Genomic DNA, 24,330 nt, shown 5'->3' on the forward strand with positions numbered 1-24,330 from the left:
AGGTCTGACCAGCAGATTTCCCGTTATCAGTGGCCTACTGCATGAAGTCTGGAATACCACACCTTAAATCATTAGACAGGTACCTTAAGCATTATCCACCTTTGAATTATCATCCAACAGAAATGAAAACGGGGCTTACCCAAGGAGCTTTTATCTGGGCCCTAACCAAAAAGCATTTTCCCAAGTGATGGTAAAGTGTCAATCTCAGACAAGAGCTCAGGGCCTTTTATTGTGGAACTAACCAGGCATTAACTGCTTTAACAAGCAGTTCCATTCACATAATATTCATTCAGCAGTCACATTTGCACATAAAAAAAGGAACCACACAAGTATATATACTATCATCTTTATTTATGAGTACATTAGAAACTGACATGGATTTCTTTCAATAGGACATTTAGGTTCTCATGGGCATCTGCTTTTCACTGTTAGAAAATACTTCAGAATGGTAAAAAAAAAAAGGCTAAGTCGTATATTAGTGTTATCATGACAAGGTTCCAATTCATAGGAAACGTGGAAGGGTCTCTGGGCCTCCTAGGTCAAGACTATACTGTCTTTTTAACAGACCTGCCCACACACCAGGATCATTTAGAAATCCTTAAAAATTTCAGTGGGCCCCTGGGCAACAGAACCACCTATTACTCTGCTGGGTTTCAAGGTGCAGTTCTAGGGTTAAACACTGTGCCCAAACATTTTCAGGCCGTCCAGGCTTTATCTTCCAAAAACAGTGTATTACTCACTTTACCAACTCTCCCTGCCGAATAAAGGACCCCAAAGCATTAGTGTTAACTGCAAAATTAGCGAGGCTCCTCTTCTCTCCTGAATAAAAAAGATGAAGAAAGAATTAGACTCATATTTACTAACTTAACTTCAACTGTAAATTCTGGCATACTAGATGTTTCCTGCATGGTTTGTCTCCCCAGTCATTGTCCACAGGACTCTGAGAAGCTGTAGGAATATGCAGGTGCAGACTCAAGGCCCGGCTTCATCTCCAACGTTGTGGAAAGGGACTGTACATCATGGGGCAGAGCCCTATGCTCCCCTACGCCACCTGGACAGAGCCCGGGGAGAGTGACCTCCCGGGATATCCACGTTGGAATGTTTTTTAACACCATTACCCCTATTTTCAAGGGATTTCACTTTTCCTCATACCCTACATAGATTTGAGGAAAGGAAGCTCACCATGATCAGCAACTTTTAAAATAAATTCTAAAGTCACTGCTACTGACAATTTTGTGCTTCATGTATTTTAATTACTGTCATTCATCACAGAAGTAGGCTGGTGCACATGCCCAACTTCACTCCCATCGTGGAAAGGTTTTATACGAGATCAAACCCTTAGCTCCCTTGGATAGACGGTGGGGGAGGTGGTACATACAATATATGGCTCATGTGACAGCTTTTGACTTTCGTTAAGCCACCAAAACAGTCAAAATCATCACATTTGCAAAATACAAATTTCTCTCCATCACAATTAAAAATGTGAGAACCAGTTTTACGATACAGGAACAAAATTAAAAAGCCATCTTTCAGAACATAATCAGACATCTAAGAAATTGTAAATATGCTCACAAAAATGTAGTAGTCTTTGGATGCATTATACATCAGTAGCATCTTCATGAAAGGAACCCACGTTCAGAAAGATCAAACGTCTTATACAAAACACAGACAGGCAAACGCTGACAAGTCAAAAGCAATGTGTAGATTTACTTACCTCAAATCAAGCTATCCCGAATCCCGAATGAACACTGTAAAACAAGGCAGGTAAGAGCTTAATCTACTACTATAGTAAAACTGAGTAAAGCAAATTTTTCCGGTATTTCAGATCAACCCAGATCCACATAGGTTGCTCTACAGAGCTGTTTCCTGCATGGTTTGTCTCCCCAGTCATTGTCCACAGGACTCTGAGAAGCTGTAGGAATATGCAGGCGCTGACTCAAGGCCTAGCTTCATCTCCAACGTTGTGGAAAGGGACTGTACCTCACGGGGCAGAGCCCTATGCTCCCCTACGCCACCTGGACAGAGCCCGGGGAGAGTGACCTCCCGGGGTATCCACGTTGGTCACTATACTTGAGAAACTAACTTCACCCAGTTGATAGCTGCTTCGGAGAGATATATATAAGGGAGTAGACCCAAAACACCTGGAGTGTCAACAAAAAAATTCCAGTCCAAGACCGATAATCAGACACACATTAGTAATCTGAATTTTCAGCTAGGTCTCCAAAGAAAACATCTAGAAACCCCAACAGGCGATGAACTTCCTGCCAAAGAAATAGCAAGTGTACAGTCGTTACAGCAATTAAAGCTTCTATCTTTAATCCTATCATCTGGAATAGGAAAACCACCTCAAAAGATAAAAACTCGCATAACTAAAGCATCCGTTTCTAAACCACAAAAACTTTTAAACAAAACCAGGAACAAAATACCCTGCATGCAACTCCACTTAAAGCGCAAACGCGCCTCCTAGGAAGCAGCATTATATATGCCGCAGTAAACAGTAACGAAGACGAACGCTGCGCAGGATGCCAACCCTGCAAGTCGGGGAGTTTCGGCACTAGCGCGCCTTGGTTACCGAGACTCACAGCCCATGAGGCCTCCCCGGCCCACACCCGACCCAGCCTCATTTTGCGAGTAAGTGTAGTTACCACGGACGCAAAAGATTCGGAATCATTCTAAACAGTAGATTCCCACGGAAAAAGCTGGTTGGGGTACCCGGGGTAGAAGACCTAGAGTTAACGAAGCAGGCGGTTAGGAAAACTTACCAAACACTCCACAACAAGAGCAGCAGTCTTTCCCGAAAAGGCCGGAAGAACCGGAGGCATCGATATTTATACCTTCTATACGCGGAAGTCAAGGAACGTCTATTGCGCCTGCACTGCGTCATGCGCAATTAGGGAATCAGATTCGCTAAGGGTGCTGGGAATCTCCTGCAAGTTAAGCCCCACCCCTACCGGGCTCAGAGGCAACTCGCGATACTAGAGACGTCGCGCGGGATCTTGCGGGAGAGCGCGAGTTACAGAAACTGCTTTTTTTGAAGTATTTAAGAGGGTAGTTGTGTGCTGCATTTTATATTTATGTCTCTACGGTCACTTCACCAATCTGGAGGATATACCATTAAGTAAAGTCGCCAAAAACCCTTTGGAGTAATAAATATACAGAATAGAAAAAGAGATATGCAACCTCAAAAGGGGTTGAATCTGCCCTGTCACGTGTGAAATAAACATTTGATAAATGCGTCGGTCAGTCAGACGGAAATGCTGAAGTGTACACTTAAAAATGGTTACACTGGTGAATTTTATGTTGAGTTTAACACAAACACCTAATTTAAAGAAGGCAAGTAAAAAATCCTGAAGATAGGGGAGGGTATAGCTCTGTGGTCTTGGGTTCTATTCCCAGTACCTCCAGTAAGAAAATAAGTAAATAAACCTAATTACCTCCTCAAAAAATTTTAAAAATTAATAGAAAAAAAAAAAAAACCCTGAAGGTAAATATTACATGTGAAATGTTGAAATTGGGATAGAATTTCGAACAAGTGTTAGATAAATTGGCAGCCATCACAACTCGGCTATAACGAATAGAAACATTTTTGGTGTTTCTCCCGTAACATTTTGTGCTGGGTATTTTACATACTCTAGCATCACAGCAATTCTAAGACATTGGTATTATTAAGATTTAGATGTGAAACAGGTCCAGCAGTAGTTCTCAAAAAGTGTAGTTGGCAGATTCTGGGGTCCCTGAGACTTTTTGGGGGGCTATGAGGTCAAAAGTATTTCATAATAATACTTAGATGTTTTCTGACTTTTTCACTGTATTGACTCTGCACTGATGTTATAAAATGAAATTGTGCTGTAAACTGCTGTTGCCTTAGTATGTTTCAAGGCCCTGTTGTCATTGTCTTCTTGATCAACACAAATTTACAATTAAAAAAAGGTCAGTTTCACCGAAGAATGTCCTTCATGAAGAAGTAAAAATCATTAATGTTACTAATTCTTGTCTTTTGAGTATCCATCTCTTTAATATTTTGTGACAAAGTAAGAAGTACACATAAAGCACTTAGGCTGCATGCAAAGGTACAGTGCTTATCTCCAGGAAAAGCACATATACCATTGTTTGAGTTGTGTGCTGAAAAAGCCACATTTTTTTCATGGAATATCATTTTACTTGAAAGAATGGCTAACATCTTTACCAACTATATATCTCTGTGGGACTGGATTTTCTTCATTTATTTAAACCAAAACAGCTTATAGTAATAGACTGAATCCAAAAATAGATATGAGAACTGAGTTGTCTTCTATTAAACCAGACATTAAAGTGATTTGCAAAAAAAAAAAAAGTAAAACAAGGCCACTCTTCTCACTATTTTTGGAAAAGTTATTTTTCAGGCAGGAGAGTATAGCTCAGTGGTAGAGTGTGTGCTTAGCATAAAAAAGAATAAAATAATGCCATTTGTAGCAACATGGGTGGACCTGAAGATTGACATTCTAAGTGAATTGGGCCGGAAAGAGAAAGAAAAATGCCATATGATATCACTTATTTGTGGAATCTAAAAAAAAGGACACAAATGAACTACTTATTGTTTATAACTTAGATGATTGATTTTTTGAGTATGGGTAAGCACATTTGACTGTCCTTTATGATTGGATTACTGCCTTCTGTTGATTCTTATTTTGTTGTTGGCTTTATTCCTTTGATAACTATGTAAGTTTAAAAAGCTTAAGCTCTAATCTATTCTTAGAAACAATGATCAGTACAGACATGTAAAACTAAAAAAAATGTGCACTATATTGTATACATGTATTTACATGCAATATAAAGTATATGTGCAAATTGTAATAATTCTACTTAATAAAACTGAAAAAGAAAAAAAAAGAATTGCTATGACAGTCTACATTTTAGAACGGTAACTCTAGTGGCAATACTGGAGGATAGATTGGAGAGACAGAAGTTATAAAGTCCCATTAAAGTATGCTGGCTTTGAAGTTGCATGGTAAACAAGGCGAGGGGAGATAAAAGAATCAGAAGACATTTCTGAGGTAGAGAATGCATGGAACTTATTGTCCCACTGGGCTTTCGAGGTAAGAGAGGAACTTGCATATAATACTAAAATTTCAGACTTGGGAGGCTGAACATATATGGTGGTCTCTAATTCTGATAATTGAGAAAGTAGGCTGTACAGGTCGAGAATAAGGTCCACATGGAAGGTGTATGTTGCCTGGGGAGCTTTTGGGTGTATATATGTCTAAACAGTAATTGGATAGAGGGTTGGATTCCAGCAAGAAATCCAAATTGTAGATAAAGATTTAGAAATTGTTGCGGGGAGGGAGGGTATAGCTCAGTGGTATAGCACATGCTTAGCATGCACAAAGGGTCCTGGGTTCAATCCCCAGTAACTCCTCTAAAAATAAATAAATAAAAACTTAATTACCACCCCCCCTAAACAAACAAGTTGTTGAAATAAGAGTGGTAATTGAAGTCACCTTGGGAGAGCAGGAAGAGTGATGAGAGGACATGAAAACCCAACATTTAAATGGTGGTCAGGGAAGAAGCCAGCAGGACAGAGGAAGCAAGATCAGAGGAGAACCAGAAGAGAGTAAGAGGTATCTGAGAAGCCAAGGAAGAAGTTTTGAGGACTGGGACATGGCCAACAGTATCACATACTGCAGGGTAGTCAGATATACTGAGCTGAAAAGAGACTTTGGATGTGGCAGTTAACTGAGGAGTCACGGGTGACCTCGGGGAAAGCCATTTTATTATGGATTTAGTTTAGATTTTAATGAGTTGAGTGAACATGGCTTTAGAAATGGAAAACAATGTGTACAGACCAGAGGTCCTAAACTGGTATCAAGAAGCCTACTTCTTTTTCCTCCATCTATCACTCATTAAGCTCAGCTGCTTTGACTGTACAGGAATTTAAGTTGTTCAGTGTTAGAAGAGATTACCTGTACGGAGCATAGGAAAAGTAGGAGATAGAGAAACAGGGAAGATTGTTTTTCTTGTTGGACAGGAAGGAGATAAACACTGATCAAGGCAATGAATGAATGAAAGAATGGTGTGTACCAGTATCAGATGCAGGGAAATTGAGAGTGTTTGTTCCTGTCATATGGCCTCTATGCTTTTATGAAGGAGGCAAAAATCCTTGGGGGAAGAAATTGATGGTACCCTTTAGACAAAGGAGATAGATGGAGCAAGTGGTCCACGTTGCTTGTTGTTTCCTGATTTTCCCTTCATGCCTTCTTGAGCTGGAATTGAAACTGGTTTAGGCTGTTTTGGCTTCAGGGCTTGGCTTTTCTTGTACATCCTCATCTTTTATAAGAACACTTCCTATCCCATCCCCTTCCATTCAATATCCACTGGACTTGCCCTTTCTGATAGTCGTTTTCCAACCTCTCCCTCTGCAATTGCAGTCCTCCTTCTCCTGGGGTACGGTAATCGAAATTCATAAGGACCCTAAATTCATTCAGTTTCAGCAAACACTAGGCAATATGAATCTTCAAAACACCCTTCTGGAGACAATGCGTCACCTCAAAAGGGTCAAGGAAGTTTGAGGACTCTTTTGGAAGGCTAGAAGGAGGAAAATATGGGAGCAGGTGGAGCCCAATGACAGAAGCAGTTCTGACTCATGGTTTCTCTTAACCTTTGGTAAAGGGTGGTATCCTAATGAAGTCAGTCTCTGAAGTGACAAGTAGAAAGTGAGTCATTGGTGGGGCTGCCCGGATTGAAACTGGGTTGCTTGCCAGTGAGGAGTACATGAGCTACAGACTGTCCTATTGTGATGTCAGCCTGAGGTCTAATAATGTGGTCCATATGCAGTAAGTCCTTATAGAGACAACTGATTGGGATGCAGTTGCTTGTCCTTGAATATATGAAGAGTGATTGCATAATTTGCTTTGATTTTGGGGAAGTCACTTTACCTCTCAAGTTCTTTAATTGGTAAAATTTTCACTTACCTCCCAGACTAGGTGGGAATAGGAAGACCTAGGGCTGTATCTGCTACATAGTGTGGGGGTCACAGTTGGCTTCCTCTCTGCAGCTTATTCTTTTTCCTCGTGTGCACAGATAGACAGATCTTTGTCTCTGACTACATTTAATGTTCTTACCATAATTTTTTCTTTCTCATCTACTTCTCATTAGGGTGTCTAGCAATATTTTAGTGATCATAATTAAGCTACCTTAAATCTTTTGGAATAAGGTAGAAGATAAAAAATAAGTATTTCACACCAGAACAATATAGTTTGTTTTTTTTAATTCTAAAATACATTAATAATTAATATTGAAAGGAAGACTGATATACAATGCAATTATTTATTTTACAAGGAGATTCTGTACATCAGGGAAGCATTTGAAGTACAATACATCAGGCTTTTATTTCTTCTTTACATTATGATTGTGAATTGTTACTTACATGGAAAGAGAACACAAAAAACCCACTTTATATATATTTATATAAAAACACCTGAAAAGACTTGACCCCCCAAAGTATCCTGTTTCAAAAGAACATGAATGAGATGATAATGAACTAGATTCCTTGGTGGCACATAGAAAACAGACAAGTAGCTCAGGAAATCAAATCCTGTTTCAAGCTTGGCACATTAAGGGAAAGAAAGGCAGTGAAAGAAGAGTTTGAAAAATGTCAAATGTCTGAAGGCACAGAGAATGCTGGCATAAGCCAAGCAGTCTCCAAACCAACAAGACAGAAAGGTTAGAAGTCAAGTTAGCAGTTAATGTGTGGCCACCTTATATACAGACCTCTAACAATTTGTAATTGTCACTTATCTTTCCTCAGTCACAACAAATGTTAATGAGCTTCAAGGAGATGTGGGCCCAGTGTATCTCCATAGCCATGGAGCATCTGATGTTACTGAGAAATTCAAATACCTCCCTGTTCCCCATACAAAGAGAAGATATTACCTTTTAAGGTCACTTTAGCTTTTTTGTTTTGACCTGATATTCTGATTAGTCAGCAAATCTTACATGGACATGAAAGGAGAAAAAGAGAAAAAAATCTACTGAAAGATCACACACAGAATAGGGACTGCAGTCTACGGTCATACCACCCTGAACGCACCCGATTTCGTCAGAACAGGGACTGCAGAAGGAGTCAGAAGAAATCTAAAAAATAGCCACAATTTTCTGAACATTAAAGGGAAAAATCCACATTCATCAGTTAAGTAGAAACTATTTTTTTCCTTCCACTAGTGTAGATAGGAATTAGAGGGAAATAGTAAGGCTGTATGGTTTTCAATAAAAATTCAAAGAAAGTAACTGAATCTTCTGTTTAAGGAAATCATATTAATAGATATTACAAATACAAAAAGGAGTGGGAGCTGAGCCAATGCTCAGGCACCAACTACACTGGCTACAGCTTGGAAGAGGAGGGGTGAGTGAGGTGGAAGCTGCCAGAGAGGATCAGCAGGAAGATGAGGGCTGGAGTCAGGAGGGAGAGCACAGGAGGCGAGCACATAGCACTGAGGGACAGACAGGGGCAGTGGGTCATGATCTTGTCCCTCCTTGCGTCTCCAAAGACCCTCGGGGTGATTCGGGCTGGAAGTGTGGGGGCTGACTGCACACAAATGCTCCCACAGAGTTGCTGCAACTCTGCTTTATGGAGAGAATACATCTCTTGGTTAGAAAGATTTAGGGTATCATTTAGTACAACAAAGTACAACAGCCTATAAAATTTAAGCCATGAGTCAGTTCTCTGCCAAGTTGGCTTTAACATAAAGGCCTTTCTTGGTTTCGTTTTTATATATAGAAAACATAGATGCTTTCTTATTTTTCCAACTTGGAATCTGGTTGCAGTCCAGATTGCCTGATAGGAAAAACATAAGTTCCCATCATTCCTTCAAGATACCTTAAAAAAAAAAAATCAGAATGACTTCTGCCCAAGGGAAGAACATGTGAGGTCCTGAGCTGCTCTCGGGCTGGGCTGCCGGGGGAGGACTGTATGCTGTGTTACAGGAGGTATAATGCAATACTTTCAACTGACACACCAGTGTGGTGTGAAGGCTTCCCCTGGAGGTGGGGGCCCCTTTTCCAGAAGGTTTTCCCTACCACCAGTTAGATTTGATGGCTGGAATTTAGTGTCCACACAGGTGGGTCTCAAACCAGGACAGGGCAGGTTAGGCTAACAGTGCAAACTGTGCCTCAGCACAGGCAGTCATCTTGGGGTGCAGCCAATTAAACTTGGAACCTGCAAGTGACCCAGAACATTGGTGGCTGGTGAGGGAAGACCCCTCAAGTATGCTGCAGTTCAAAAGCACTGACAAGGTGTTCAGTTTTGCCTACGGCAGCACATGAGAATCCATTCCAGTGAAATGCTACATTCATAGAAGTGCTGTTCACCCCAGAACTGTATCCCAGAGGACTCAGCTCTGGCTGCGCTGAGAAGTGCTGAAGTTCCCTCCACGTCGCTCTGGAGACTGAAGCAGCAAAGCAATCCTGTTCTGGGGGGTTGTTTAGATTCTCTCTCAAACTTCAGCTTCATGGACGGTGGTAGCTAAAACAGATGATCACCAAGAGCCGAGTTACCAGATACTGCAGACTGCTTTGCTGTAACAGTTGACCCTTAAACAACAAGGGCTAGAACTGCGTGAGTCTACTTCTACTCAGATTTTTTTCCAATAGTAAATACCACAGAGATACACGACTGAATAGGATGCATAGGAAATGGAACCACGGGTACAGAGGAACCTCATATATGGAGGGTCAGCTATGAATTACACATGAATTTTCAGCTCTGAGGGTTGTGGGTGCCTCAGCCACTGTTCACATGTCAACTGTATTATCTTAAAAGTAATGAAATGTTATTTTCTAATATTGAAAAATTGCCTCTCCTCCACTCTAATTCTACCTGCCCTTTCTGTAGCATCTCATACTCCTGACCCTCTTCCTTCTTGAAACTTTTTTTTTTTGACTTCTGTAATACTATCTTTTCCCTAGTTTTCCCTCTTTTCAACTGTTTTTCCACAGTATGCTTCCCTGGTTCATCTTCCTCCATCCACCCTTTAAATACAAAACACTTTTCTTGCAAATTTGAATCTTTATACCTTTTCTCCCTGGAGTCTAGGCCGAATAGTCAACTGTCTTCCAGGCAGCTCCACTGCAATGTGTCACAGGCTTGTCAAACTCAACATATATAACTGACTTTCCAGTTTATTGTCTGCCTTCCTCTTTTAGAATAAAAGCTCCTTGAGGACAGGGACTTTATCTCGTTCTCTGCTATATTCCAAGTACCTTGCACTGTTATCTATCATGTACTAGGTGCTGAAAAAATATTTACTGAATAAATGTCCTAAACTATTCACTTACTGACTTCATCGACCTCAAAAATCACAAGTTAGACATCTAAGAGTCATTTTGACTACTTCCTGTTGATTCATCCCTGGAATCAACAGATTGCCAAATCCTGTTGATTCTATACTTGAAATGTCTTTCAAATCTATCTTCCCTGGTCTGAGCTAGCAGCATGCTCTCTATGACTATTTTAGTTGCTTCCTAGCTGCTGTTCTCTTCATCCTTCCAAATCACCTTCCATAGTTCCACTGGGGCTTATTCCCAGATGCACAGAACTCCAGTGGTTCCAATATCCTAGCATAACAGTCAGTGCTCTTCAGAACATGACCGTAACCCATCTTGCTAGTCTCACCTTCACCACACTGCCCTCACCCCTCCTCTGCTCCAGCTCCATTTTCTGTCAGAAACAGCATGCATTTTCCTGCTCCCAAAGTCTTGTTAAAGCTGGTCCTTCTGCTTACCATGTTCCTTCCCTCCTACTTGTCCAAAAGAATCCTTTTACATACTTTAACATCCAGCCTAAACGTCACCTTCTCTATGACTTTCCTTTATTGTTGCTGACTATGGTACTTTACTACTATAAAGTGTTACTAATAACACTAAAAACAGCTAACACTGCCATAGCTAGGACAGGGTGGACTTGGGATGCTAAACCTGGCAGATTTGGGACTCAGAATGACTGGGGCATTTATCATATTGATTGTACACAGGTTTTCCCAAATTAGACTACAATCTCCTTGCTAGCAAGTATGGTTTCTTATTTGAGTTCAGTGCCCCGAATGATGTTACTACTGTTCAAAGAATCTGGCTTCTCTACACATCTGAGAACTCAGTACAAACAAATTCTACAGTTAAAATAACCATTTGCCTGTACTGTGATGGAAAAATATTTAATAATATCTTACTTCCCGACTTTGTTTGTTCCTTTTTTTTTTAGCGCAAACTGTAATTGTCATTATATTTTCTTTCATTTAGCCTCTCTGTATAAATGTTCCGAGAGTCATCTAGACACTTTCACTGATTCCATTTGTCTCTGGCTGAGTCTTCAGGTATGGGCTGGGTCCTCAGTCACCACAGTAATTCCAAACCAAAATGCTTCTTGGCTTGTTTCATGAAGACAGTTAATTAAAACAAAGTTGACAACTGAATTGGTAAGATCAACTTAGAAAAGACTGAAACCAGAGAGGACAGGATCTTGTCCAGCTCAGCAACAACTTCCTCATCCATAACCCGGACAGTGAGGTGCAGAGATGAGAGCACCTTTCCCCATGTCCTAGCAGGTCAAGCAAGTTATTTAACCCTTTTGAGCTTGTTTCTTTGTCAATAAAATGGGGATCTAAATACACCTGGCATCTTTGCTGCAAGGATTAAATAAGATAATATACATAAAATGCCACAGTCAGTATAGGCATGAGCTCTTAGTTCTTTCTCATCCCTTTCCCTCAATGTAGTCTTCTTGCAGTTAACCCTGCAAGTGCTGTTCTTTTCACATCACTAGAGTCCTTCCTCGCTGAATACCCTTAGTATGTCTACTTTTTGGTTAAGCTCTACTTAGCTCAGAGTATTTGGGTCTTACCGTGTAAAATGTTTGCTCTCTTCATGAACTTCCATCTCTGAGCTTTTAAATTCATTTAATTCTTTTCTTATGGCAGCCTATAGAGTAGAAACAAATGTTTCAGCATCTTCTGTCTGTTATAGCATAGCAGTGTGATTTGCCATCTAATCTCTATGGTGCTTAACTGTGTGAGTGACTGCAACCCGCAGGAGGTTGCCCAGGGGAGGCAAGAAGCCAGGTCAACACACTGAGTGAAGCTCTGAGCCCGAGGCACACCGCCTTCCCTGACACCCTTCATCTCATAATAAACTGAAAATCTCCAGTTAAATCAAAACACTTGAAGAGCTTAAAAGAAATATTATAGCTTTTATAGTTTCCACAGCATGTAAAATAGCTTTTCCTGTTATAAAAGTGAAATATGGGTAATTACTAAAATATACCATTAAAACTCCCTCCAACCAAACAGAATGACTGTTAAAAATACATATTATTTCCTTCCAGATTTTTATACTCTGTGATACAGCAGGGATTTTTTTCTCTTTCATTTTAGGTGGTGGTGGTAAAGTTATTTGTATAAAGTTTTGGTTTGTACATCTTGGTATTTTGTATCTTGATTAGACTCAGAAATGAAACTGTTTATGGTTCCCCATTCTAGTTAGTCTTGTATGCTTCAAAGAAAGAAAGACACACAAATGACAGATACCTTGTCAGCAGGGGTCAGTTTGGTCCAAGGTTTATCAGCTCTCCGATCATAATCGTGGGCATCTGTTACCTCCACATATTCATTAAACCTCAGAATCTTCCTGGCAAGTAGTTCAGCCACAGTTGGCCTTTGACTGAGCTGAAAGAAACGGAGCCTCTTAGTTCTCTATGCCAGGAGTTAGGAATCAATCATGCACTCAAACTGCCTCTAATCCAGTGCTTCTGCCTTTCACTGCATATTGGAATCACCTGGGGACCTTTAAATGTGGCTGACCCCTGGGTCTATCTTCAGAGACTTGGGGTATCAGTTTTTTTTTTCTTAAGCTCCATAATGCACAGCCAAGATTGAGAAGCACTGCTATAAACCAGTGTAATCAGTATAACCAGTGCGTCTCAAACTTTAATATGCATACAAACCATGTGGGGATCTGGTTAAAGTGTAGAATCTGATTAAGCAGATCTGGGGTGGGGCCTGAGACTGCAGCTCTTACAGGCTCCCAGGTGATGCCAATGTTTCTGGTCTGTGGACCACATTTTGGGTAGCAGAAGTGTCAGGGCTTTAAGTTCATATCTAATAATTGTAAAGTGAACACATTTAATATGCAAGCAGTATCTAGTGTGGGTAATATTAAGGGTGAATTTCCTTTCAACATGGATAATGCCCAAGATACCAGATTCTGTAACAAATTATGATTTAAGGTTCAACAATCAGGTAACTTGTTCAACCTGAAGGCATTAAGTCCAGCCACGGCCTCTAGGCACCCTCACTCTATCAAGGATAATTCCTCCGGTCCTGGGGAAGGGGAGAAGTGGGAGAAATTCAGGAAGAAAATGTCTAGATTCCTTGCTGTCCTGGGAATTCTTATACATTTCAAGAAATAACTAGAGAAACTCAGACCAACTCCAAGAACCTACAGGAAGTAATTACTAACTATTATGGAGGGAGGGAAAGGAAAAAGGGTTTAATCCCAGAGTTGAAGGATTTACCCAAGTCTGGTACAGAACAGATTCTACCCTAATTGATCTGGGACCAATGAGAAAATCCTAGTTGTTTTTTTCATATTTTTCAGGTATTACTAAGGGTAAGTTTAGTTCTTTCCCTGATTAGAAAACAATCAGTTTGCCTTGCAAAACTGAATGCTCCACAGCCTCCTGCTACCGTCTCATACTTCAAGAGATGTTAAGAATCTACAACAAAACCCCTGGTCTACCAAATAAAAGGTCAAAACTTGTCCAAGTATTTACTGAGCACCTTCTTGTGCAGGTTTTTCTAAACAGTAAAAATGAAAAAAAAAGTTCTTATAATGTTATATTGTTTTCTATATTTTCATCATGTGTTGTATTTTCATATCAATCTATAGCAATTCAAGTCAAATTCATTTCTTTCCAAACAGGTCAAATACAAGACATGCAGTCAGTGGACAGACTGAGATCGAATACTCAGGCAATGTACCTTTCTAGTAAGTCGACGCTTAATCTCTCGTTTTTCTGCCTGACGATCAGCTTCATTTTTAGCTACAGTTGACAGAAACAAAGATTATTACTTCAAAATGGTAATTTGCATATCAAACTTTTCAATAATTACATGGCAAATATTCCTTACAGGCTCCACATCAGAATGAAATACTAACTTTGGGAATCGCTAATCAAGACAATTTTCTTGTCAACTGGCGTAGTCAAACACTTAAGAGCATGGGTCAGCTAACTATGGTACCAAATCAAGCCAGCTGCCTGTATTTTTCGTGCCCATAGCTAAGAATGATCTTTACATTTTTAAATGGTTACATTTTGAATGGTTTGATAAGTACTTACATAATAGTTTCCTTTTGCTTTTTGGCCTGCAAAGCTGAAAATATTTACTATGTGTCCTTTAAGAAAACCCCTGCATATCTTTGCTCAAGAGTAACCATTAACAATGGAGAAAGGAGATCATACTAAGTTTCATGTCATATGTCTATAATGGTTCCCATACTTTAAAATGTACTTAGTGACTAAGCTGTGCGTATTCAAACAGTGATGAGAAAACAGGGGATGGGCTGGTCAAGCTGAGTAACCCTATGAAGCTTAATCCTCTTCAGTGTGGAGGGTTCTAAAAAAAATTAGTTTACTTTTAACTGAAGTACAGTTGATTTACAATATTAAGGTGGAGGTTTTTAAGGACAAATTTCACTCTATAATCTATAAAAATAAATCTATACTAGATTAGAATGCTACTTCAGAAAGTCGACTATATAAACAGAAAGCAAATTAATTGCATTACATATTTTGACTTCAGAGGTATGAAAGTCTTAAGAGATGAAAAAGCTGCACTTGGGACTTGCTTTGGGCACGAACCCTTAGACTCCACTAGCAACAGGAAGGTCCACTCCAAATGCACAACCCCCTCAAAAAGCCCAAGGTAGGCTCAAGATACGGTGAGAACATTAAAACACAATTTTCTGGAGTATCCCAGTACACTAAACAATACATAATGATATCTTGTAAAGGAAGCTTGGAAGAACTTTGTTTCTTCAGGGAAAAAAGTATGAATAGTCCTTCCTTGGCTAGAATATTCTCTCCTCAGCCCTTGTAGAAAAATGCTTCTCTTTTCTGTTATGCATGTTAAAGTCAGATATACAAAGAAAATCTATACAACTTCATTTCCATGGCTGGACTCACGTTGTAGTATGTTTCGTTGTTCTAGTTCTTCTGGTGTTGGTCTTTGACTCAGTCGTCTAAAAGGGAGATAAGATTATTTCTACATTAAACCTCCTAATATTGTTTATAAAGATCTGTTTGGTCTTAGTTTATATTAGCCCCTACTCTAGAAAGAAATCAATACATTTTCAAACTTTTGATATTTCACTTTTTATCTGATTCATTGTTTATGAAACAATTTTCATAATGAAAGTGTTAATACAGAAATTACAACGTAAAAAGGAATTGTACATGCAAACAGGAGGCTGGGATTCTAGTTCTAGCTCTGACACTTAACAAGCCCTATCACCGCAAAAAAGCTCAGTCAGACCTCGAGTGTACTCATGTGTAAAATGAAGATTTGAACGGGACTGGTGGCTCCCAAACAGATTTCCTCCTTCAGCATATCTGTTAACAAAGATCCTCAAGGATACTAACAAAAATTCTAATTCAGGAAACCAGGATGAGAACTAAGATGATACATATGTATATTTACAATGCTTCCTGTATGACTCTGATGTCCTGTCTTGATTTTTAAACCAGTAGTTTAGGAACCACTGGAATTAAAGATTGTCTTTTTTGAAGTGATATTCTGTAAATCTACGATTTTAATTTCTGTCCTCTTTGAAATATCTGAAGCTTCTCATCTCATCCACAGTTATGAGATGTTATTCAATAATGACAACTTGTCATTTCTGCAATCAGAAAGTTCTTCATTTCTTAGCTTTAATGCATCCTCAGACAGTGTTTGAACTACATGCTAGTAACTCTTTAGTTGCATGGAAAACTCCCAGTCCCATTTTATATACAGTTTACAAATTTATGTATTTCAAAGTCACTCAGTACAAGACCTTCTTTCTTCAATGTTCATAAAACAAACAAACAAAACCACACATAACAAAAAAACCCCACAAAAACAGAAAACAACCCTACAGCTTTAAGATATAAGTGACATACAATAAACTTCATGATTTGATAGTCTGACATATGTGTGTACCTGTAAAACCATCACCACAATCAAGAAAAGGAACATATTGTATTGATTTCCTAGGGCTGCTGTAACAAATCACCACAAAGTGGATGGCTTATAACAGAAATTTACTGTCTTACAGTTCTGGAGGCCAGAAGTCCAAAATCAAGGTTCCTTCTGAAGGTTCTGAGGAAGAATCTGTTTCAAGCTTCTCTCCTAGCTTCTAGTGGCTGCCGGTAGTCGTGGGCATTCTTTGGCTTGGAGATGCATCACTCCAGCCTGCTTCCTTAGCCACACAGCATTCTCTTTCTGTGTGTGTTTGTGTCTCTGTGTCCAAATTTCCCTATTCACATGAGGACACCACTCACTGGATCAGAGCCTACCCTAAACCAGTATGACTTCATCTTAAATTGATTATATTTTCATAGATGTTCCTTCTAAACAAAGACACATTCATAGGTACCAGAGATACAACTCTACAATCTCCCTGACAAAAATCTCATTTCCTTTTGTAATCTCAACCTCAATACCCGCAGGCAAACATTGATTTGCTTTATTCAATTTCAATTTAATTTCTTCTTGCCCCCAGGCAAACACTGACCTGCTTTATGTAACTGTAAATTAGTTTTCATTTTCTAAAATCTTATAGAAAATCATATAGTATATACTTTATTTGTCTAGCTTCTTTCAGTCAGGATGATTGTTGAGATCCACCTAAGTTGTGGCATTATAATAGTTCATTTCTCTTTCCTGCTCTGTAGTGTTCCATCACATGACTATGTTCATCCATTTGTCTTTTGATAGATATTTGTGTTGTTTCTATTTTTTTTTTGGAGGGGGGACTATTACAAACAACAATGAATGGAATGGCTGGATCATACACTGATTTTCTTTAAAGAAACTTACAAATTGCTTTCCAAAGTAGTTCTACTATTTTACATTCTACTACCAGTGTATGAGAATCCAGCTGCTCCTCATCCTTAGCAACTCTTAGTTTTATCAGCCTTTTAAACTGTGCAATTTTAGTCATCGTAATGGGCATGTAGTGGTATCTCACTGTGGTTTTAATCTGCATTTCCCTAATGACAGATGATGTTGAGCAACTTTCCATATGCTTATTTGCCATCTGTACATCTTCTCTGGTGATGTGTCTTTTGAAATCTTCTGCTCCCCCTACCTTTTAAATTAAAAGTGGGTTGTCTGTCTTCTTCTTGAGTTTGGAGAGTTCTTCATATACTCTAGATATAAGACCTTTATCAGATACATGGTTTGAAAATATTTTCTCCCAGTTTGTGGCTTGTTTTTACATTCTCTTAACAGTGTCTCTCACAAAACAAAACTTCTTAATTTTGATGAAGAGCCATTTATCAATTTTTTCTCTTAAGAATCATGCTTTGAGATAGTATCTAAGAATTGTCTAACCCATACTCTTTTAAAAGTTTTAAAGTTTTAGCTCTTATATTTAAGTCTATGATCCATTTTGAGTTAATTTTTACATATGATACACAGCATGAATTGAAGTTATTTCTGTGCCAGGACCACTTGTTGAAAAGATCATCCTTTCCCAATAAAATTATCTTGTATCTTTTTCAAAAATGAGTTGTACGTATATGGGTGGGTCTATTTCTGGCTCTCGCTTCTGTTTCATTGATCTACTTGTCTATGTTTATATCAATATCATACTGTTTAGGTTACTTTAGCTTTATAATATGACTTAAAATAAGACAGTGTTAATCCTCTAACCCTGTTCTTTTCCCTAGTTGCCTTGTATTTCCATAAGAATTTCAGAATCAGTTTGTCAATTAAAGCCCACTCAGGACTATTTTGATTGGAATTCTGTTGAATCTACTGATGTCTTAATAATACTGAGACTTCTGATCCATGAGTATGTTATTTCTTTACATTTATTTAGGTCTTCTTTACTTTCTTCAGTGGTATTTTATACTTTTCAGTGTACAGGTCTTACACAATCTTCTGCCAGGTTTATCCTTAAATATTTAAAGATATCTGATGCTACTGTAAATGGTAATCTCTTATATTTTTACATTTCAGTTTCAGACTGTTCATTGCTAGTGTCCAACAAGCTCTTCCAAAAAGATTATGACTTGGAAAAAACACTCAGAGATGAACAACTAGCTTTGCAGTAAAGCAGAAAGCAATCTATTATGAAAGACACCCAATCTTGCATGAAATGTTCAGCGTGGGGGATACAGTCAATAATAATGTAATACCTTTGTATGGTGACAGGCAGTAACTAGATTCATTGTGGTGGTCATTTTGCAGTGTACACAAGTATCAAACCACCATGTCGTGTACCAGGAACCAGCACAGTGTTGTAGGTCAATTATACTTTAAAACACAAACAAACGAAAAACAAACTCATAGAAAAAGAGATCAGATTTGTGGTTACCAGAGGTAGGGGGTAGGAGAGGGTGAATTGGATGAAGGTGGTCAAAAGTACAAATCTACAGTGAAAGATAAACAAACAGTAGGGATGTAATAAATAACATAATTAATATAATTAACATATACCTTATATATGAAAGTTAAGAGACTAAATCCCAAGAGTTCTCATCACAAGGAAAAAATATTTTGTTTTAATCATTTCATGATGTATATATAAGCCAGATCATTATGCTCTATACCTTAGACTTATACAGTGCTATATGTCAAATATATCTCAATAAAACTAGAAGAAAAAAAAATCCATTCTTAACTAATTCCTAATCTTGATGGTCTCTTGCTGACATTCAGAAGGCCACAGTTCTGCATTAAGATTGTCAACGCCATAAAATAAAAAAAATAGATTGTCATCTTGGCCAAAAGCAAAGCCAGGTGTCTGAGGCAAGAGAGGAGAATATATTTTAATTAGCAGACATCCTTAGTTAGTTATTTTTAAGGAATATGTCAAGAATTCCACCTCCTTTTCCTCACTCTACCAAGAGAAACATTTGAGGTTGCAAACACCTGTCTGTGTACCTGGATTCTACATGTATTCTATAGGCAGGAAGATGGCTTGCATTCACTTTCTCTATGCTTTTGGTTCCAGCTGACTTCAAAAATATACTAACACTTTGAAACGAGGCAGTTGCATGGAACATGTAAAATAGATACAATGGAAAATATGGGTGTGATCTTGAATTGGGCTGGTACCTCATGGCTGAGCAACCGGATAAATGCCAGAGGAGCCTTGCTGTCCTGGGAACCACCCGAATTCTCTAGAAACTTAAAAAAAAACATATTTATGTCTATCTTATGGTGTAAAGCTGTGAGATACGTCTATGTCATGGCTTAAAGTTCTAGGAGCCATCTAGTTACTTAATTTCCAAATTCTTAGAAAAGATACCCCAACTGTGTACAATACATATTTTTAAAAATTATGCTATTTCTAAAATTAAAAAAAAAGGCTAAATGAATATTCCAGCACAAAGTAGATCTCTAACACACATATTGGCATAATCAAATCAAATCAATTTATTCTACGCAAAGACCTACCGGATCAGAGTGTTCCCAATCTGGTGCCGTATTTCATTCCACTCCTCTTTGCTTTTTCGAGGCCAAGAATCCGTGATCACCTCTGGTTCGCTGGGTCTGTGGTTCAACTTCATTGCCAGTGTATCCTTCCTCTTCACTTTGTTGGCCAGAGCACCTTTGTGCAAGGGAAAGAAAAACATGTAGAAGCTAAAGGCTGAACCTCACCTGGAGCTAGGTAAGAATCTGAACAAACAGTATCATAACTCCCATCTTTCTACTTGGCCGTCATTGATCCACCTAACACAATGGTGGGGGTAAAGCTGGAGACATCTAAAAATCTTTTCAGCAGATAAGACTCAGCTGAGCTAAAGGCATCTTCTCCCTTCTACCAGTACTCTCTATCAGTTTTGTCCTGCGTGAGACTTGCCAGAGGAGGGATAATCTAAGCACAGGACAGCCTCTGAATTAAAACATAGAGACATTTGCACTACATACCTCATAAGGTTCCTACTCTTTTTTGTTTTGTTTTTTTTTCTTCTTATATATAAACATTTTTTAATTGAGTTATAGTCATTTTACAATGTTGTGTCAAATTCCAGTGTAGAGCACAATTTTTCAGTTATACATGAACATACATACATTCATTGTCACATTCTCTTTTGCTGTGGGCCACCACAAGATCTTGTATATATTTCCCTGTGCTATACAGTATAATCTTGTTTATCTATTCTATATATACCTGTCAGTATCTACAAATTTCATACTCTCAGTCTGTCCCTTCCCATCCCCCGTCCCCCCTGGCAATCACAAGTTTGTATTCTATGTCTATGAGTCTGTTTCTGTTTTGTATTTTTTTTAGATTCCGCATATGGGTGATCACATATGGTATTTTTCTTTTGCCTTCTGGCTTACTTCACTTAGAATGACATTCTCCAGTAACATCCATGTTGCTGCAAATGGCATTATGTTGTCAGTTTTTATGGCTGAATAGTATTCCATTGTAGAAATATACCACATCTTCTTTATCGTAAGGTTCCTACTCTTAAAGCTGCTTTCCACTTTTAGGAATCAAGATTCCATTATTTGCAGATTTGTGTTCGTGAACATGTTTTTTCCCTTTGCTCCATGAACACAATGAGTTCATTAGGCTAAAGGAGAGCATCACTTTTGTCTTCTCCACAAAGCCCAAATACCAACTTTCTTTTACTCCACATTCCTTAATACTTTCAATGTAAATTTAAAATCAAAATCAAACAGATAAAAACCTGATTGACTCAATCTACTTGGCTCCCTCTCACTGGCTCGTTATAACAACGGGAACAGCAGGGACAAGGGTCCTTCCCAGTGGCTTTTAACATGGGGAGGGTACCTGCTTCCACTTATCTTATGCTTGCTAAGACCAGCTTGTAGCTATATCCGTGAAAGAACTTTCTCCTTTGCTTTCCCTCCCTTTCTTACTATGATGGCTTTCATCTTCATCCTCTTCATCTCGGTACTGAATGGGACCTTCTGAATCAGAGTCACTCTCCTTCTCTTCCTCTTCCTCCTGCAGATGCTGTGGTGGTTTAGGAACGACGGAGGTAGATGTTACTTCCTCATCAAATGCAAACAGGTGGATTTGCTCCTCTTCTTCTTCATCGTCTGGACTAACAAATTAACATAATTACATTTTCCTTTCAGAGACATAAAGAATAACTGATTTGCAAGGCAAAGTACCGAAAAACTATGAAAAGGTCCATGAGTGAAATAATTATAGTTCCTTCCCTTAACTTTTACAATCATGCTGAGAAACTTTTTAGCAGCTATTAATCTAAAGGGCTCTGAGTTCAAATCCCAGCTCTACAATGTATTTAGTAGCTTGTAAGTTACTTAACTCTTCTGTAGATGGGAATAATACCTACCTTGTTGGCTTGTTGTGAGGATGAAACAGACAAATTCTAGAATGCACTAGTGCCTGGCAAACAGGGCCCTGAAGATCTATACATAAGACTGAAGTTTGCTTTGGTCTGATTAAATGAGAAGACTACTTTGTTCATGGGAAAAACTCAATAAAAATACTTAACCCATTTCTCTTTGGTTTAACAATGAAGTAGGACAGAATGATAATCTAAAACAAGGAAGCAAAGAGAAGTAAAGATGAAAACTAACTTCTCCCCTTTGCACTCGGGAGGCATAAACCTGACTTAGTCTACTTAAAACTCCTGAACTGTCTCTTCCCAAGATGTGAAATAAGTAATACCAGCAAAACAAATAAAAAGTAAGATGCTGCAATAGCTCTGTAACAATTCTTTTAGTTAGTAAAACAAATTTCCAACTTGCCAAAAGGTATTAATCTTCAGTCACAATTTGTCTGGATTTTAAGAACACCAACAAAGTAGGTAGAAGTACCAGTGCTACTGTGAACAGATTCAGAGTTTGGGGACAGATGTGGGAAACAAGATGACCAGCGCCAGTCTAGGGGGCTGGAATACTGACCTATCTTTCAGAGCTCCCTTCTTTTTCTCTAGGCTTCTCTCTCTCCCTCTCTACCAAGTTGTGTGCCAGGCACTAGTGCTTTCAGATTTGTCTAATTTCATTCTCACGCCTGTGAGATAGGTATTATTCCTGTCTGCAGGTTAGACAACAGAAGAGCAGGTTAAGTAACAGACACTACTGTAAGCTAGTAAATAAGAGGCAGAACTGGCGTTTGAACCCCGAACTATCTTACTCCAAGGTCAACGTTCTTAAGCATCATGTTCCACTGCTTCCCTTATATCATATAAAAATATACAGTGGTTTTAATTTTCAAGTACAGAAGCTTGTAATTTCTTTTTATCATCATGGACATTTCTGCCATAGAAACAATGCTATAGAAATCAGGAGGGTAAAAAAGTCCAAATTCAAGAACATGTCCTACTTACTAAGCATTCTTAATTTAAATGTATTCATTTTCTCTTTATAAGTAATTTTTTCTAAGAAGGACTACCCAGAGTAGAGAAGAGGGAACAAGAGGCAAGCTTTAAAGGCACTCACACTTTTAGCATTTCAATAGTGATGGGAAGTGACCTGGTCCGACCCAGGGTACCGCTGTCCTCAGAAAAGTTGTCACTGTTCTCGAAGAGCAATGAATGAGCTCTATGAGAGCCTTCCAAGGGAGGAGTCATGGGGAGCGGGCTGGTCAGGGCCTGCTGGATTCGGATATGCAGTGGGAGTGGGGGAAGCCTAGGGGGTACATGAGGCTCCCCAAAACTGTGGTCCAACATCCTCTTGGGCACTTCCTTTTTCTGATTTTCCTGCTGGGGAACCTCCTGGGATAGGTCTAAGGAAGGCAGAAACTCAATTTCTGGCACAACTTGAAAAGTCTTAGCAGGGAATGGAGGGGACCGAGGGGGTTCTGGAGGTATATGAGTAGGCAGTGGGGGGGAGGGGGAGGAAGGGGGGATTGTCAGCAGTGGCTCGGAACCCACAGAGCAAGTGCTCTTCTCTCTCTGATCACTTGGTGCTTTTGTGGTGGTGGCAGCAGCAGCGGCAGACTCTGAGGTGGGTACCAAGGTTGATGGAATGCCTCTCTTAGGTGGTAAAGGTGGGGATGGTTTTGATAACAACGTACCACTGTTTATTGCCTGGGACAGTTCAGCTGGAAAAGAGAAAGCAACATCTCAATTTAAGATGGCTTTTCAGTGCTTTGAGGGGCCAGCCCACAGCCTAGAATTAGAGCTGAGCTCACACTTAATCTTTCAGGCTAATTAGAACATTTCATGGCTTTGCCATTCCCTAGCTAGCTCATCCTGAAACAAAATTTACATTTGAATATCTAGAAGGCCTAATAAATGTACAGCAGTGTAGGAAAACCACTACCTTAATATTCTGATGAGACATTTCTTGCTTCTTTACTATGACAATAGCTATGACAACTTTGTATAACTTGATATTGGTATAGATAAGGTTAATGTGAATAGAGATAGAAAAAATGTGGCTAAGTTATTTTGTCTAACAGTATTCCATTAAAAAATTTAAACATGCAGATAGAAATAAAAAAACAAATACTACCAGGCATTGCTATCATATCCTGATAAATAATGATACCTAGATATCTCAGCTCTGTATTATTAAACCACCAATAATGACACCTTGGATTTTTATAGCAAATGCAAAGGACTTTGAAGAAATCATAGTGCTTGTCTATCTTTGACTTCATAATATTCTTTTTATACAAGGGTCATCTTTACCATTTTACAGAAGGAAAAACTGAGGCCACGGAAGTTAGGTGACTTGCCCAAGATCATACTACAAAATGGCAAGGACTCAGCTAATTCCCAGGACTCATTATAAAGTTCCATCCTCTGGATCCCACTGACTTTATTTTTATTAGTGTCCAGGCCTCTTGGTGTCCTTTATGCCCAACCTGCCATTTCCACTCTCCACTACACTAAGGGCTCCTTGATGGCAGGGCAACTGTTGTCTCTATCATCATATTCACAGGGTGGGGCACAGTGTCTGGCATATAATGGGCCCTCAATACATGTTTATTAGATGAGAGGCCCCTACCCTGTGTCATGACAATATATATCCCTATGTGATTCCCCCAAAGCCCCAGACTCAGGTGCTGATTCAGCAAAGTCCCTTTGGAGAGCTCAAAATGGCTTTTAAGAAGTGGATCATCACATCACAAAAGGTCAGT

General features: G+C 39.1%; 1 protein-coding gene, 3 long non-coding RNA genes and 2 other non-coding genes across 8 annotated transcripts in view; 2 read left to right on the forward strand and 4 right to left on the reverse strand.

Moving 5' to 3' along the window:
• Nucleotides 1-330: 330 nt before the first annotated feature.
• Nucleotides 331-2,867, reverse strand: LOC116282955 (uncharacterized). Its single transcript, XR_004192496.2, has 3 exons — nucleotides 2,763-2,867; nucleotides 1,715-1,748; nucleotides 331-819 (listed from the first exon to the last, which is right to left on the reverse strand). It is a non-coding gene; the product is annotated as an uncharacterized lncRNA (long non-coding RNA).
• On the reverse strand, nucleotides 894-1,097 carry LOC116282999 (small nucleolar RNA SNORA73 family). Its single transcript, XR_004192546.1, has one exon. It is a non-coding gene; the product is annotated as a small nucleolar RNA SNORA73 family (small nucleolar RNA).
• LOC116283000 (small nucleolar RNA SNORA73 family) lies at nucleotides 1,858-2,061 on the reverse strand. Its single transcript, XR_004192547.1, has one exon. It is a non-coding gene; the product is annotated as a small nucleolar RNA SNORA73 family (small nucleolar RNA).
• A 4,020-nt stretch (nucleotides 2,868-6,887) lies between the features above and the next one.
• On the forward strand, nucleotides 6,888-15,195 carry LOC140700744 (uncharacterized). The gene is made up of 3 exons (XR_012079364.1): nucleotides 6,888-6,930; nucleotides 13,945-14,010; nucleotides 14,826-15,195. It is a non-coding gene; the product is annotated as an uncharacterized lncRNA (long non-coding RNA).
• The window catches only part of PHACTR4 (phosphatase and actin regulator 4), a 74,608-nt gene continuing 57,504 nt past the window's right edge, over nucleotides 7,227-24,330 (reverse strand). For both annotated transcript variants that reach the window (XM_015240477.3, XM_006197079.4), the window contains 8 exons: nucleotides 22,683-23,286; nucleotides 21,129-21,316; nucleotides 19,692-19,845; nucleotides 15,209-15,264; nucleotides 14,004-14,065; nucleotides 12,552-12,689; nucleotides 11,870-11,946; nucleotides 7,227-9,496 (listed from right to left, as the gene is read on the reverse strand). In XM_015240477.3, the coding sequence (XP_015095963.2) occupies nucleotides 9,481-9,496; nucleotides 11,870-11,946; nucleotides 12,552-12,689; nucleotides 14,004-14,065; nucleotides 15,209-15,264; nucleotides 19,692-19,845; nucleotides 21,129-21,316; nucleotides 22,683-23,286 (1,295 nt within the window). In that variant the 3' untranslated portion in view covers nucleotides 7,227-9,480. The remainder of the gene's footprint in view (nucleotides 9,497-11,869; nucleotides 11,947-12,551; nucleotides 12,690-14,003; nucleotides 14,066-15,208; nucleotides 15,265-19,691; nucleotides 19,846-21,128; nucleotides 21,317-22,682; nucleotides 23,287-24,330) is intronic.
• LOC140700742 (uncharacterized) overlaps nucleotides 19,821-24,330 on the forward strand; it is a 41,535-nt gene continuing 37,025 nt past the window's right edge. For both annotated transcript variants that reach the window (XR_012079361.1, XR_012079362.1), the window contains exons 1-2: nucleotides 19,821-19,905; nucleotides 24,241-24,324. This is a non-coding gene — a long non-coding RNA (uncharacterized lncRNA). The remainder of the gene's footprint in view (nucleotides 19,906-24,240; nucleotides 24,325-24,330) is intronic.

Source organism: Vicugna pacos, chromosome 13, assembly GCF_048564905.1.
Source record: "Vicugna pacos chromosome 13, VicPac4, whole genome shotgun sequence".
Classification (NCBI taxonomy): Eukaryota; Metazoa; Chordata; class Mammalia; order Artiodactyla; family Camelidae; genus Vicugna; species Vicugna pacos.